This window comes from Ammospiza caudacuta, chromosome 21 (assembly GCF_027887145.1).
Source record: "Ammospiza caudacuta isolate bAmmCau1 chromosome 21, bAmmCau1.pri, whole genome shotgun sequence".
In the NCBI taxonomy this organism is placed as follows: Eukaryota; Metazoa; Chordata; class Aves; order Passeriformes; family Passerellidae; genus Ammospiza; species Ammospiza caudacuta.
In genome coordinates this window covers 4,469,820-4,485,782 of record NC_080613.1, presented here as the reverse complement: position 1 = coordinate 4,485,782, position 15,963 = coordinate 4,469,820, and the positions used below count along the sequence as shown (strand labels likewise).

General features: G+C 46.8%; 1 protein-coding gene across 1 annotated transcript in view; it reads right to left on the bottom strand.

Annotated features, from left to right (window-relative positions):
- The window catches only part of RAPGEF1 (Rap guanine nucleotide exchange factor 1), an 84,761-nt gene that overhangs the window by 19,414 nt on the left and 49,384 nt on the right, over positions 1–15,963 (bottom strand). Inside the window, exons 10-11 of the mRNA XM_058818087.1 lie at positions 10,513–10,715; positions 7,946–8,104 (exon numbers count right to left, since the gene is read on the bottom strand). Coding sequence (XP_058674070.1) covers positions 7,946–8,104; positions 10,513–10,715 — 362 coding nt within the window. The remainder of the gene's footprint in view (positions 1–7,945; positions 8,105–10,512; positions 10,716–15,963) is intronic.

Below are 15,963 nucleotides of genomic sequence, written 5' to 3'. Positions count from 1 at the left end.
CCATTTCTTTCCGGATGAGCAGCGCTGGCTCCAGGGACACTGTCAGCTTTTGGAGCTGCCTCAGTAACAATGACAACTCTAATCTCTGTATTTACCTTCTGCCTGGATAAATGCTCTACATTTATTCATTTTCACTTGCATGGCACAAACCACTAAATCCCTCGTAAGACGCCGGGCTCATGACATCACCTTGGCTCAGCAGATCCATTCTGCCTGCCTGCTATTTCATGATCTCACTGGCACTAATATTCCCATGATCACCCCAAGTCCCAGCCTAGACCCCAAAACCACTGCTCAACAGCTCAAGAAAGCTCTCAAAAAACTGCTGTGCTGATAAGAAGATGCTTTGCTCCTGCAGAGGAAATAATTAGCTCCAGCAAAGCTCAGTGCCAGCTCCCCCATTGCTGGATTTCCTGCACCCACATGACACGGGCGGCACACGATGCCCTTCACTTTGTACTTGATGGACATCTTCCACCCAGGAGGTCCAGGGGGCTTTGTCCCTGACCTGCTGAACCCAGAGGAAAAGGCAGGCTCTGCAAAGCAGCACTGGAGCTCACGCAGGGCAGCAGAGAAAGGAAATGCCTGCGCTCAGCCAAGTCACTCTGGGACAAGCCCTGCGTGAGGTGCTGGCAGGGTTAGCTCAGGGCAGGCTCTGCAGCCTGGACCAGCAGCTCAGGGACATGAGTTACTGCTTCTGGGGCAGGAACATTTGTACAGCTCCTGCCTCGAGGAGTCTCACACACATTAATCCTAATTTGAAGGCAATTTAGACCTAAATATAACATAACATTGAAGAAATTTTAGAAGTTTGAATGCAGATAAGTCAGTATTGACAATCACTGTATGCTTCTCTCTCCCTGGTCTCATAATACACCTTCAGAACAACTTCTTGGCATGAGGTATGTTGAGAATGCCAGCTTAAGGCCCAGGTAGCCATGAAAATGCATTAATCTTCATTACGTGATCCATGAACAATCATTTAAGGATGCAGACAGGCTCTCAGCATGCTGTTAACAAAGGGAACAGTGCAGAGAAGCCTTTGGTGTGCTGGCATTAATTAGCCAGCCTGCTCTCAACTTCCAATCTTGTTGTAAAGTTGCATCTTGTAGAAAGGGAGCCAGGGAGCCCCCTCCTTCCTCCGGAGCCTGCAAGCAGCTCTGGAATTCCAGCTATGCAGCCGTGCTGGGCCAAGAGCCAAGACTGAAGCATACTTTTCAAAGGGAAAAGAATCCCACCCAGCAGTGGAGATGATGTCCATATGGCACCCATTCCTGCTGCTCCCCAGTCTGACCCAGCCCAGCCAGCAGCTGCCCCAGGAATTCCAGCCATGGCTTCCATGGGATCTGGGTGTTGTCCATCTCCTGGAAGCCTTGTCATCCTCTAAAATAAATACTTCTTTGGGGAGGGGACAGTCCATTCAACACAAGTGTCACAAGGAAACAAGCCATCCTTTAGTGCTCCCCCCCAAGAGGCAACAGTTTATCTTGGAAACAAATCAGGGCTTGCTTTCATCAGCTTCTCAGAGGTTTCCTGCAGGGTCAGTCAGTTGTGGCTCCACGGACACAACCTCCTACTCCATGGCTCTGCTTTAAGTGAAGTGATTTCTGGGAAAGCTACAAAACAGGGAAAGGATGCTCTCCTGTCCCCAAACTCTGGCCACACTGCCAGCTCCCACCACAGGACCAGAAGAAGCTCCCAGCATGAATAACTCTGACCTGTGACAGCAAACAGCCGAGACAGGGAGAAGAGGGAGCTCCCTCTCCTCTCACCAGGGCACTGGTTTTTATAAAAACCTCTCTGCCACTCGGGAAGTGCTTGCACAAAGGCAGCTTTGAGCTGGGAGCAGCCTCATCTCCTGGGAGCAGCAGGAAGCAAACCCTGAACATTTACCACACACTGTGACACAGAGGATTCCCAGAGACAGCATCTTTCAACCTTTTCAATTTGCTGCCTTTGATTTTTTGCGACTGTGAATATTTCAGAACAGCTTTCCGTCATTAGAAGCCTTGTTCCAGGATGTCCCAGAGGTCAGTGACATTCTGGCTGTTTATTTGGATTAGATGGCAGGAGATAAGCCCTTTTTTCCATTTAAACTTATTTCAGGAGAGATGCTTCTTCACACTCACCAGGCATGGCTGACCACAGCTGACAGGGTATACACGCAGAGAGTCAGTGGGTCCAAGTTACAGCAGCCTCCAGCCCAAATCCAAAGCTGAATTCAATTATATGGCTGACAGAGCATCTGCAGCATCAGCAGACACAGTTTTTACCTTTTAAGCACAGCCTTCTCAGTTACCCTATGGACTTCTGCCAAATTCATCTGCCATCCTGCCAGACACTCCCAGACCAGGTAGAGCATCACCTCCCAAAGTAAGAAGCTATCAGAGGAAAGGATCAATCTTTCAGATCTCCCCTGCTAATGTTATTAAGGGAACTATGTGGGCAGCGGGCCAGAACTGGATGCCCAAATTGTAACAGTACAGAATTATGTTCACAAAATACTGGGTGTTGCAAAGTCATTAGGCTCTAAGAATATAATTGCACAGACAACTATTTGAAAAGACTTCCTATCTCGTAACACAATGCTGGGCTTCCAGGTACTTTTGCTAATGAGGAAGGAAATGCTCCTGCAATGAATGGCTGGAAACACAAGCTGCCAACAGAATGGCTTCAAGCACTGCCACAGGAAAGGCAGCAACTCCCCAGCCTGGAATGCTTCTCAGCAAGGCCTCTGACCTGGCTGCAGAGCTGACCTCCCTGGTTTTAACTGATGGTTACCACAGTGCAGGGATGGATGGGGATTCTTGTGTCTCCTGGCTTCTGCACAAGAAAACACAAAATCCAAACTTTTCCTTGTGGAGGAGAGATTCTTGCACATCTTTGCAACAGAACAAATAAGGGGGCAGCAGGGGAAGAAAACATTTGTAAGATTTATTAACCATGCTGTCACACATCCCTCTTTGGAAAATATCAGAATTCAATTCAGTTGCAGCTCCAGCATCAACTCTTTAGCTTGTGGACAAAGCCCCCAGATCAAGATGGCAGATCAGGAAAAGACAGAGTCTGGAGCCAAGACAAAACTTCTCAAAGATCAATCACACAAAAAACATGGGGTGTGTGGCCTGTGCAGTCAACATGGGACTGGTCAGCAAGACCTACAGAGACCTGCAGGGTTCCAACTGCAAGGAAAATGTATAAAACCCCCAGAGGAAGAGGTTTTTACCACCCCAGAGGATCCAGTGATGCCAGCAGGCAACAGCACTATTAATACCAATGTCCAAGCCTGCCACAGGCAGTGGAAATGAACACAAACACAGAAGGAATGCTAAACAGGAAAAGCAAAACAATACCTAAGTCAGAGCAGCTGGTTAAAGGGATGCAAATCTTTTCAATCCCCCTTCCCTCTGCTCCAAATTAAGGAGTGAAAACCTCAGGACAGAAAGGAGCACACACGTTATGACTTCCCAGCCATGGTCTGACTGAGGCTCCCACCATGGGAATGAAAAGAGCTCAGATTCTGCTGAGGCAGAGCCTGGTGTGTGCTGCAGGCTGGGAGTGAGCTCCAGGAATGGGAACCAGGCAGGGAAAATGTGGGAAGCACATGGCTGTGTCATGCACGCCTTTAATCACTTATCTGACCCCCCTTTTCCTGAACATACGTTAGCACACACACAAGAAAGAAGAACAGTTGCTGTGAATTTTCTGTGCACTTGCTCAATTTGCTCAAGAATGGTGAGAACAAGTGAGAACAGAAGCACTGAACTGTAGCTTTCACAAGGGAATCACTTGTGCTGCAATCTGACAGCCAGTTGGTTAATGGTAATTACTGGAAATATTCCTTAATTAAAAAGAAAACATAAGAAAAAACCCAACATTCTGAGAAAGGCAACTTATTTTTCCACAGTGAGGGATGCAGCCAAATTTCCACTAATGGCATGTACATGCCTTGGAGGTACAACTGCTCCTTGTTTCAGTGAGGAAAAGCTTCCACAGGAGTTCCTGCAGCCACCAAGGGTGGGTGGGCAGCAGTGGAGCTCCTCACTGGGTATTTCCTCCAGCAGTGCAGAGCTCTCCAGCTGCCAGGAAGTAATGAGATTTCAAGATCTGATTACTGCTGCTGCTGCTGGGATACCTGCCCACCCATTTCCAAGCAAACAGCACAAGGATGGATTGAACCAAGGGACAGCAGCTCTGCGCTCACAAGGAGGGAGGGAGCGATCAGCTGGAGAGAAACTACTGCCCACCATAAGCAAGGATGATGCTTCTTGTTGCAAACCTCCTTCCCCACTGCTCAGAACTTCCAAAAGAGGTGGGAATCCCTTGAATGATTCTTGACAGCACAATCCAGCTGTCCCCCCAGTGTGGGGTTTAATGGCTCAGTGTCCATGGGATGGGGAACATGATGCAGCTCCTTAAAGCACCAGCCCACACCACCAACACAAGCCCTGCTGGCACAGAGGCCAGACACGAGTCACACTGGGATAAAAAACAGCTCCACTTGCCAAACCTATGAGGTCTGATCCAGTTGCTCAAGATCTGCCTCTATCCAGTAAAAGCTATTACCTCTGACACAATTTCCTGCAAAGGAGGGAAAAGCACAATTAGTGGGCTGACAGAGCAGTGGTGGCAGCTGGGCTGCAGCAGCCCCTGCAGAGCTGACTGCAGAGAAAGGAGTCAGGGCTCTGGAAAAATTCATCCATTAAAAATTAAAAGATGCTCTCAACAACTTCACCTCTTTTCTGCTGTCTGAAAACAGTCTTGTTAAGCCATGTAAATCAGGAGTAAGGCACTAATCCTTCACCTGCAGCAAGGAGCTAAGGGGATAACAAGCAGAGTGTGGTGCTGGCTCAGAAGAAAATATTGCAAGAGTCACCCTCACAGTGGTAAGTTCATGGCTCTGTTCCCACATTTCCTCCCACTTTGTTAATGCCAGGGCCAATTTAAGTAAGCTACATCAAAACAAAATAATTTATTTTTTTTAAACAGAACAAATTAAAGACAATTAATATAATCAAAATGTCTTAAGTTGGAGTTGGGGGGAAAAAAAAGAAAGAGAAAAGAAATGAAAGGAAAACCCTTAAAAGCAACACGTGGCATGTGAACAGATGGGGACAGGGACAGGTCCTCCCTGGGAGTGACTCCTGAGCTCTCCCTAGCCAGGCTCCAGGGATGGAAAAAAAGCACAGGGCACTTTCTGAAAAGTGGCTGCACCTGCAGGCAAGGGAAGGGAAAAAGCACAGGGCACTCTCTGCAAACTGGCTGCACTTGCAGGGCCCTGCTGACACTGGGGCAGGGGACAGCCATCGAGTTCAGCAGCTCAGACTTCCTGCTATTGATCCAAGGAGGTTTCTGCTTCCTGTGCAGAATGAATAACAATATGTAGGAGACATATAATTTTAGCAGATCTGATAGCCACTGCTGCTACCTGGGTACACAAGAGGCCAAATGCTCAGCTGGCAGTGTCTGAAAGGTGTTCTCTCCCTGGCACTGGCTCCTCACTGGGGCTGGTGGCAGATAATGCTGATTTTTGCCAGGTTTATTGTTCACCAGTGCCCTTTCTCTAGGGAAAGAGGAGAAACGAAGGCAAGAGGACACGAGGAGCAGAGCAGCATGCTGAATTGCTCCTGGTGGCATCTCCTGAAACCTCCTGGGGCAGATTGCAGGAGGGGCTGCTCTGCTCCTCCAGGGCTGGTGGAGGGTGGGTGTCACCCTGGGAGGGATCCAAACCCCACAGCTGTTTCACACCTCTGTCTTATTAGGGATAGGGGAAACAGGATAAACTGTGGTTATGGCATTACATGGGTCAGGACATTGGTACTCTGCAGCTCAGAGACACTTTCATAGTGAAAATCTCATTTTTGGCTGTGAAAAAGTAGACCAGATAATGAGAAACTATGAAATGACCCTAATTTAAAGGTACTAATGGAAAAATCACCATTTATAATTCAGCTTATTTCATTTGACAGTGCCCTGTCTCATCGTTCTCATTGTTCCTCACTGCCCCAGCCATTTATCTTATCCCTCACCAAATCCCTGCAAAAATGAGTAAGGATTTTTTAATGAAGTTTTAACATTTCTTAAAATAATATATTCACAGTAATGTAGTCCAAAGTAAGATGAGAATGGGTCAGAGCAATTTAATAGGTAGTAACCATTTAATCCAACAAGGACACTTTTTAAAATCAAAGTGCCCACGTATTTTTAGAACATTATAGAATCATATTTATAGCCTCCCAATTAAATCAAAAATAGTCAAGCACTTTTAACTAGTCCTACAGTTCCATGTTTTGCTAGCAAGGACCACTACCAAGCAAGAGAGCTGTACAATTCAGGACTTTTACTTCAAATTTCAGAACTGTTTACCACGAATTTATGCAAAGAGTAACCTTGCCACCCCTCAGCCTTTTCATCTGTGCAGCAAAGCTGTGATAGTGCTCTCTCTCACACAAGTGGAAGCCAAAAGCTTTCTTTCATGCCTTGTGAAGTAGCTCTACTTGTAAAGCACTTGAATACTTTCTTCTTCTTTGGACCAGTGATTATCACTGATTTTTAAAGAATGAGTAAGTGCTGAAATGGGGAGATAGCAGTGGCACAGTGGGAGGATACTGTTTTCAAACATTTCATATTAAACTAATTGAACACTTCGGAATCTCCTCAAGTCTTGCCTGATAATTTCTTCTCCAGGAGAAGCCTAATTTACTAAACATCCAGGTCACTGTCAAAAAATAGTGTATTCTCAATTGTCATCACATGGCAATCAGAGCATAACCACATAGTGTTACATGAAAATGAGCCCCACACTGATGAGCTGGTGGAATCCCATGGTTGAATTTAATTTCATTATATTAACACTTTGTTATTACTACAATTTAATTTAAGCAGCTGATCAGAGATTTAAGCAGTGCTCTAATACTATTTTGATTTGAATGATTTCCAGCTCCTCCTGTCATTTTCTCTTCAGGCTGCTCACAAGTGCTGTAGGAGAGAAAACCCTGCTCATCATACAAGCAAACTGAGCTTGTTTGGGACCATGGAGATGTGAAGAGAAGCAGACAGGCAAAAATGAGATGGAAGATCTAGCAGGGGCTGTTTTCTAGAAAAAAATTAAATAAAGGAGCTGCAGCCCCTGTTCCACATCTTTGATTAAATCCATGGATTTTGGGGACAGCATCTTGTTATTTCTCCCAAGGCCAGGCTCACAGAGCAGCCTTTAATTGACTCATCCACATCAGTGGCATCATGCAATGGGACAAAAAGGCTTTGCAGCTCCAACGTGCAGCCCGGGGCACACAGGAGTGTGCTGGGCACACAGGCCAGCTCTGCTCCTGAGTCCCCTGCCACAAATGTCAGCGTGGAGAGAAAGACACACCTCCCCTGGCTTCACTCGGTGAAAAGTGTGTAAATCTCACCAAGGTGAACATTTGGTGAGAGTTACACCTGGGCAGAGTTACACCTAGGGGAGAGCTACACCTGGGGAAGAGTTACACCTGGGCAGAGTGAGTTACACCTGGGAAAGAATGAGTTACACCTGGGCAGAGTTACGCTTTGGGGAGAGTCACACCTGAAGGGGCAGAGTTACACCTGGGGAAGAGTTACACCTGGGCAGAGTGAGTTACACCTAGGGGAGAGTTACATCTGGGCAGTTACACCTGGGGGAGAGTTACACTTGGGCAGAGTTACACTTGGGCAGAGTTACACCTGGGCAGAGTGAGTTACACCTGGGCAGAGTGAGTTACACCTGGTGAGATTTACACTTTGGGAGGATTACACTTGGTGAGAGTTACACTTGGTGAGATTCACACACCGTTTCTCCCACCTGCCCGGTGACTACAGGAGGAGTTCAAAAGCCCCCAAAGGAACCTCCAGGTTCACCTGAGAGGCCAAGCAAGGAACTGGCAGAGCAGTCAGACAATACCCACGTGTTGCAGAGCTCAGAACTCACCGAGTGCACAGGAAAGGAGCTGTGCCTGCTGAGAAAGGAGTTAGAGACTGACATAGTGAGGCCCTGAGTGGCAGCGCAGTCCTCGGGGCTGAAGGGCACTTTAGGTTGCTGGACACAGTAGGAGACAGAGGAGAAAGAAGAGGCAGCATAGGAGGCCTGCTGAGGAAGGGGGAGAAAGCAGGAGACACAAGACACAGAGAGCACAGAAAAGGTGATGAATAAAGGGCAAGAAATGCTAACTGTAAAACAATGCATATAATGGCTGGCTAAACAAACAGCTATTCATACAGCTCATCAGAGCAGACACACCAATATGCCTTTCTTGAGCTCAAGAGGCTCGGCAGAAATCACAATTTAAATCTTCTTTGTTTCACAAATCCCTTAAATGTGAACTCCTGCCTCCCCCTCCCTGCTCCCCCTGGACAGCTGCTCCTGGCTGTCCTTTTGTCCCCTGGCCGTGGGGACAGACACCCAAAGCAGGAGCTGGCTCTAAGCACACAGCTCTTGCACATTTCTGGCTTTTTCTGACCACCTGCACATTGGGAACTTGGCCTCCCAGTGTGAGCTATGGATCTTCACTGGCACTGCTGTGAGACTGGGTGACAGTGACATCCTGCCATTTCTCTGTCCAGTCCAAAATAATAATCATTTGCACAGGAGGCAGCTTACACTGTAAGTAACAAATCCTGGCAAGGAATTTCTCCTGAATTTCCCTATGGTAAGGAGACTGAGAGAGGCTAAGGTATATTCAGGTTTTCTCAGACTTGTTGAATAAAATATACAATGCAAACACACAATCTTATTTTTTATTCTGTAGCTGACAAGAAAGGACTTCCCCATTATTATATTACATAAGAGTCCATCCAGCAAAACTTGCTGCTGCTAGAGCAGCTGATGCCCATTTGATTAGCCAAATCAAAATCTCCCAGGGCAGCAGGAGCAGAGGAACAAGAGTCTGGTGCCTTTTACAGGGACTGGTCAATAAGCTATCACCTCCTTGCACCTCTTTCCCAACGGAGGCATGAAGGGTGGGAGGCTGCACTTGAAGAAACCTTTGCTTCAGGGGAACTGCAAGCAACACCTTGATGGTATCAGCTTGTAAAATTACAAGAAAGGCCAGCAGGCAAAGCAGTGACATCCTGGCTGTCCAGAAAATGATTAAAGGGCAGCAAAGAAATGCTTTGCTTCAGCCATCAAATTCAGGACAGGAGCAGAATGTCCCTTCTGCACAATGGCTGCAGTAAATCTGTGTTTTGCAAACTCTGATCATGACTGTGCAGCCCAAGTCACCTCCAAAAACATCCCTGAAGTGCAGCCATCTCCAGAAGGGTCACATTGATGGGGACCACAGACCCTGGAAAACTGCCTGATCCTCCAGAGATGAGTCCTTAGACTCTTTAGTATCTCTGCAAAGCGAATGGGATACCAGTATTTAAAGTCTTGTCCCAATAAATAAATAAATAAATAAATTATTATTATTATTATTATTATTATTATTATTATTATTATTATTATTATTATTATTATTATTATTCAGCTCAGCCAAAAAAATCTCACTTTATCTTTTTAGGACTCTCCTTGCATCGCAGGAAGATAGTTATGCAAATCCCAAAATCAGAGTTAAAAAGTAACACTCTAGGGCAGTCAAACTTTAGCACATACAACATGAAGAAATATTGCAAGAGTCACCCTCACAGTGGAAAGATCATGGCTCTGTTCCCACATTTCCTCCCATTTTGTTAATGCCATGGCCAATTTAAGTCAGCTACATAAAAACAAAATAATTTCTTTTTTTTTTAACAGAACAAATAAGATAATGAATATAATCAAAATACCTTAAGTTGGAGTTGGAAAAAAAAAGGAGAAACGAAATGAAAGGAAAACCCTTAAAAGGAGATGGGAGAAAATCCCACCCTCCAGTGAGGTTGGAAACAAAACTGCTGCTGCCATCAGTGAGGTCAGGATTTCATCCCCCACATGGAAAATGGCCCTTTCTGTGCTGTTAAACCCAGCACCCACACACACATGTGGATGTGGAAACAGCCTGGGGGCCAGCAGAGCACTGAGAAAAGGTAAAATCCTGACTCACACAAGGGGACTGAGGTGAGGGAAACATGCAGAGCGAAGCAGTGGCTGTACCAAAGATATGTGCCTAATAAAATAACAGCAGTTATTCTGTTCAAACAGTTATTATTGGTGGCATCTCTGACAACAGTTTCAAAACAGCAGTGGGAACAACAGTGCAGCAATCTCTTGAGAATAGTGTTGCTCAGTGTGTCCAAATCTTCCAAGCAGTTGTTGTTACACAAGCCTGGCACAGATTCAGATTCAGCCCTGCCATGTGCAAGACAAACCTTTCATTTTTAGGACTTTCAAATCTTGTAGGGAACTGTCTGAACGTGGGGTTGCAATGCAGCAAAACTTCACAGAATGCAAAATGCCTAAAACCACGTTCACAAGCTGCCAGGGAGCACGATGGGGTAAGAGCAGGGAGACATCCTCCCACCAGCTCTGCCTGGCAGAACCAGGGGCAGCGAGAGCTGAGCTGAGCCTGGGGTGTCACTCACCAGCTGCCTCTGCTTGGGGGGCAGAGCAGGAGGAGGTGCCAGATCTTGAGGAGGGTCTGAGCTGGTGAAGGAGTCGTTGATCCCATAGACTTCCCTGAGGTACTTGTTCTTCTTCTGGTAGATGTGCTCGTTCTGAGGGGTCTGGTAGAACATGGAGGGCTGTGGCTCGGAGTAGTCCTCCACAAACTGCATGTAGGCCATCACTGCAAGGCAAAGAGAGGTGGCACTCACTGTCCTGCTCTGCAAACCCCACTGAGGGTCAGCAGGCAGCTGCTTGTCCTCAGAAGGGCACCCTGCAAGTCCAGATCTCCATCCTGCCAGCCAGCACACAGCAAACACCATCCCAGGCCACAAACACAGCTCTGGAACCATGAGGTCTCCAAACAGCAACTTGAGAAGCATCATTCACTGATGCTTAGCCCAAATCCTCACATAATCCAATTCTGAGAATATTCCTCAAAAGCTAAAGTCCAAAGTCACCAAAATGTCACCAAAGTCACCAAAAACCTAGAATAGTGTCAGTCTGCTTTTTAGGAGTGTAACAATGCAATCCTGACAATAAATCTGCAATAATTCTTGTGCCTACAGTAAGTCTCATGTCTGCAGTCAGCAAGATTTCTAGAACCAGCAGGCACACAGTGTTTCTCCATTCTAGCAAGCTGATAAAGCTGTTATCAGAGAACACCTACCTGTGAGCCTGCCTGTGCCTCTCCCTCAGCTCTTTAAATGCCACTGCCAATCCTGGTACAAAATACTTACAAAACACTTCTAAAAGTGCCACTGACCACGTGTTCCTACCTCCTCAGCTCAAATCCAGCACCCTTTGCTCCCACATCCCTTTTTAAAACAACTTACCATCTTCAATTTTCAAATTCAACTGATTCGCAAGCTTTTGTGAGACGTGGCTCAATAGAAATGTTAAATAGGATCAAACCTTGTCTAGAGGACCTTACCATCTGTATAATATTTCTTCCAAAATCTATAAAAAACCCCACACAGGTGAGCCTGGGCAGCTCTGACAGAGGATTAGTTATTGCTGCAAATTTTAGTGTTGGAGGGGGAGGATGACATCCAGTGCCATAGAAAGACTACCACAAACCCACCCCCATTATTAAGGATCAGAAGTATATTGAATAATGTAAAACAAAGAAAGAATCCCTTTCTGTGCACCTGAGAGCAGGAGAAACAGATGTATTTCAGCGTCATGGGAAGGACTAACCCAGACCTTCTTGTAAACATGCTGTCATGCACAAGGCACTGTGAGCATCCCTCCCTTCCTCCTGATAAACAAGCACTTGTTACTTCTTCTAAATGTGGTCATTTGGTGGCAATTTTTCATCTTCTGCTGGCATTTCAGCTGTACAGCTGAAAGGAGTGGATGACTTCAGGGAAAGCTATAAATACAATGAGCACAATGCAGGATTTGCACATCATGAAGTTGGTTCCCACACTGGCTGCTGCTCTGTTCACCTGCCAAGGCAGAGCCCTGGGCCAGCCTTTAAACAGGATACAGCCCTGCAAATGTGTCAGCAGGAAGGAGTTGCTTTGCACCTGTCTTGGGCACCTTTTTTCAGATTTCCTCTAATATTTTAAACTTCATTTAGAAATGGAGCTAACACAGCTGCCCTTCCCCAGAAGAATTATATCCATCTTCCAAAAAAATGGAATAAAGAAAAAAGAAATAATGAAAAAAACGAGGTTGGAGCAATGGGAGCACAGGAAATGGAGCTGATGGACTCCAATCCTGACCGGCAGCACCTGCTGTCCCCATCCTGTGACCCCACAGCCCTGCCAGGGCACAACCTGTTCATGTCCTGCAGCACAGCCAGTCCTGCACAGCCCTGCAAAGCTGCTGCAGTCCTGACCTGAGCTCTCCCTGCCACCTGAGCCTTGCTCCTCTTGCTCCCTCAGACTCCCTGCTCCTTCCCAGCACCACCTCACAGTGACAAGAAGCATGTTCTGGAATTACTGTCTTATTTGGAATCATGGTGATGGTGCAGGAAATACAGAATTGCTAAAATTGTCTTTTCAGGTATCAGTGATTCAGTTGGCTAAGGTGCTCCTGTGCCCTGGAAAATGCCCTGGTATCACACAACAACTTCAGGAGACAAGATCTAAAGAAGGCTTATGGAAGATATTTCTCTAGCAGCAAAACTGAACTAAGGATCGGGAGTCCTTGCAGAAATGCAGAGGACAAGAGCTTGAGGGAAAGATTTTGAGAGCTCATCAGCTGAGCAGGACAAAAGCCAAGAAGGCAGGCCTGGCAGTGCTGGCACAATGCAGCAGCCACTGCTGAATGCAGACCAACCCTTGGTGTTGAGTCACCTCCAAAAGCTTCAGTGAACACCCAGAACTGCAGCCACCACTGGGGATCCATGGCTGTGAGCTCCTGGCACAGCCCCAAACTCTGCAATGACACCACAGCTCACAAGTGTTGGTGAAAAGGGCACTCGCGTAAAATCAAATCACTGCAGCTCAGGGCACTGAGCCCGAATGCTCAATCTGCCTTAACTCAATCTGCAAGGGAATAATGAAGAGCTCTTTTATCTCAGCTCTTTATGGGGCTAATGCATCCCATTGTCATGGCAGCTCCCCTGCCTGTCCTGTTACAACTAGTCCTGGGCAGGTGAGCATGTCTCTGCCTCGACTTTGTCATCTTTGTTTTTAGGCAAAGTGAAAAACAGTTGGGATGGTGAAATACAAACCTGGCACTGCAGAGTGCAAATCAAAACAGGCATAATTAAAATCCTGCCAATCTTTAACAGGAGAGAAAGAGAGCAAGAGCACTCCCATGACTCCTGATTGCAAAGGGTCTCCTCTCCCCCTCTGCACTGTGGTTTTTAACAAGGCAGAAATTTAAAAGCAGATGGGAAATTACATCAGCAGCTCAGCTCAGGCTGCACGCCCTGCATCAACTGTGCAGAGGGAGGGATGGGGGCTGCAACTCCCCAGTGAGCAGCTGGGGTGGAGTGACAGTCTCAAGGCAGTACCCCAGGAGAAAAGGAGGCGTGAGAGAGAAACCTCTCCCACCACATGCCCAGTTTATGTCAGCTCTTAACCCAGACAGAAAATATGTGAAAATTAAAAAAAACCATGAAATCTCAGACTGAGGCTGGAACACCTTCCCAGCAATCTGCTTGCAGTGCCTTGCCTGTCATTTCTGAAGGAGCTAAAGCTGCTCAGGGATTTCCAGCACACACCAGCTCTGCCCACATGGCACAAGTCACAGGTACTGCTCTCCTGGAAGCAAACACTTATCTGCAGGAGAGGACCAGGGGCTGCTGGAGTCCAAAGGGGTTATTAGGGGATGATCAGCACTAAGGCACACCTGCAATAAGGTGAGGCACACCTGCAATAAGGTGAGACCCACCAGCATCCCCCTGAAGGGCTCCCTGACAGCCCAGCCCGACCCTGCGCCCTGCACAGGCACAACAGATTTGTGTGCATGGGCAAGAGCCAAAATAATGGACATTCTGAAGCTGTACCACATAGCAGAAGCCAAGGTCAATGAGGCAGTGGCTGCTGTCACCTCTGGGAGGAGAGCTGCTCCTCACAGAGCTGGCATTATCCGCTGGCTGAGCCCAGCCTGCCCCCAGCGTGGTTCCTGCAGTGAAATACCAGCTGCTCACTGGGCACCAGGCTGTGTTTTGTTCCCACTGACAGGGAGGGAAACATGAATAAGTGCCTCACCAGTAGTTTCCAAGCTGTTTGAGGAAAGGATCTTGTTATTTCTGACTCTGGGCTCTTAATGGCAGAAGCTGTTCCGTGTCTGTGTCTCGTTCAGCAGGAGCACAGTGCTGGTGCTCAAGCAGAAGTCTGGAGTAATTTGCCCTTAGCACAGTAAAATAACCATAACTCATGCCAGACTAAAAGCCCTATCACTCCTCTGTGTAAATTATACAGAAGTCAACTCTTGGAGGTCCCTCTGAGCACAGCTCACAGCAATGCACAAGGTTAACTCAAGCAGTTCTTCCTTGTATTACCAATAAACACCATCAGTGTCTCTGCTGCAACACTTGCTGCCAGCTACCAAAAGATTATCCACAACAAAGGCACTACTACCAAGTCCCATCTGTGTTTTTTAACAAATCCATGCATTTTCTCCAGATCACAGGAGCTTGCTGAGGTTCTGGAAGCAGCCTTGTGTGATTACACAAGAATATCTACATGCATCAGCCTCTGGGCAAAAAATATCCTGGGTGTCACCACAGAGCCCGAGTAATGTTTGACTGGCCTTTTAAATGCTGAAAAAGTAAAACTAGCAACCACAAATCCATGGTGTGATATACTGTGGAGTAAAAACAACTTAAAACAAGTTCTCAGTGTCACACAAATGCAACTAAAAATTTGCAGAGGTCAGGTATCAGCCCCAGGACTACCTACAAGTTTTGCAAGGATGCTTTATCAAATCATCAGAGTGGACAACACATTAGGTAACAGCTCCTGCCTCTCTTAACAATGCAATCTGATCAATACTCACAAAATTTCTGGTAGTGCCAGATTACAATTAACTCTAATCCAACATCAAAGAAAATTCACACAAGGTCTTGGTACTGAGGTTAAAGTTGTGCTCAAGCAATAATGCAGATAACTGTTAAACTTGTTGTCAACTCTTTAGCATTTTGTGTGATACCAGAAAACAAATACATGGGGCTTAATGACACAAGCAAACAGCTCAGATCTCTCTTGCAAATGTCAAAATTTCCTCTTACCCAAGACTCACCCAGGAATCTCCCCTCCTGCCTACGTGCACAGAGGTGCATTTCCCTGCATCCCCCCCAGCCTGAGTGGGGTAACAGCCATCCCTCATTGGGAACAGCAGATCCACAAGGATCTGACCCTGCACTGACATGCTCTGTATTACAGCCCCTGGCAGCTCACACTTCAGGAGAGCATTTTGAACTGTAACACCTTTGCCTGTGCCCATTTGCTTCCTCTCTGTTGTCCACAACCATCTCAGCCTCTTTCTTAGCTGATTTTAGTGTCTTTAACTGCTTGATTACCAGAGAGGAACAAAAGAGATTTCCTGCATATGGAGACACTCGGATGACCCCCAGTTTCAGGTGGGTCAAGCCTTGTGCTCTGAGTAAAATCCCTGAGGGTTTCTCATGTGGACTGGTCACTCAGGGATAATGGAAATGCTTTTAGACAAGGCGTATTTTAAAGAAGTGACTGGCAGAGTGCACTGCACAGGAATGGAGAGAATAACCCTGACACCACACACCCCTCTTACTCCCACCTTATCCATACAATTGCAGCATCTCAGACTGCTTTGGGTTGGAAGGGACCTTAAAGAATCCAGTTTCAACCCCCCTGCCATGCACAGGGACACCTCGCACTGGGCCAGGTTGCTCAGAGTGCCATCCAGCCTGTCCTGGAACACCTCCAGGGACATGGAGTCCACAACCTCTCTGGACAAAAATTATTCTCAGTGAGAAGTCCATAAACTGC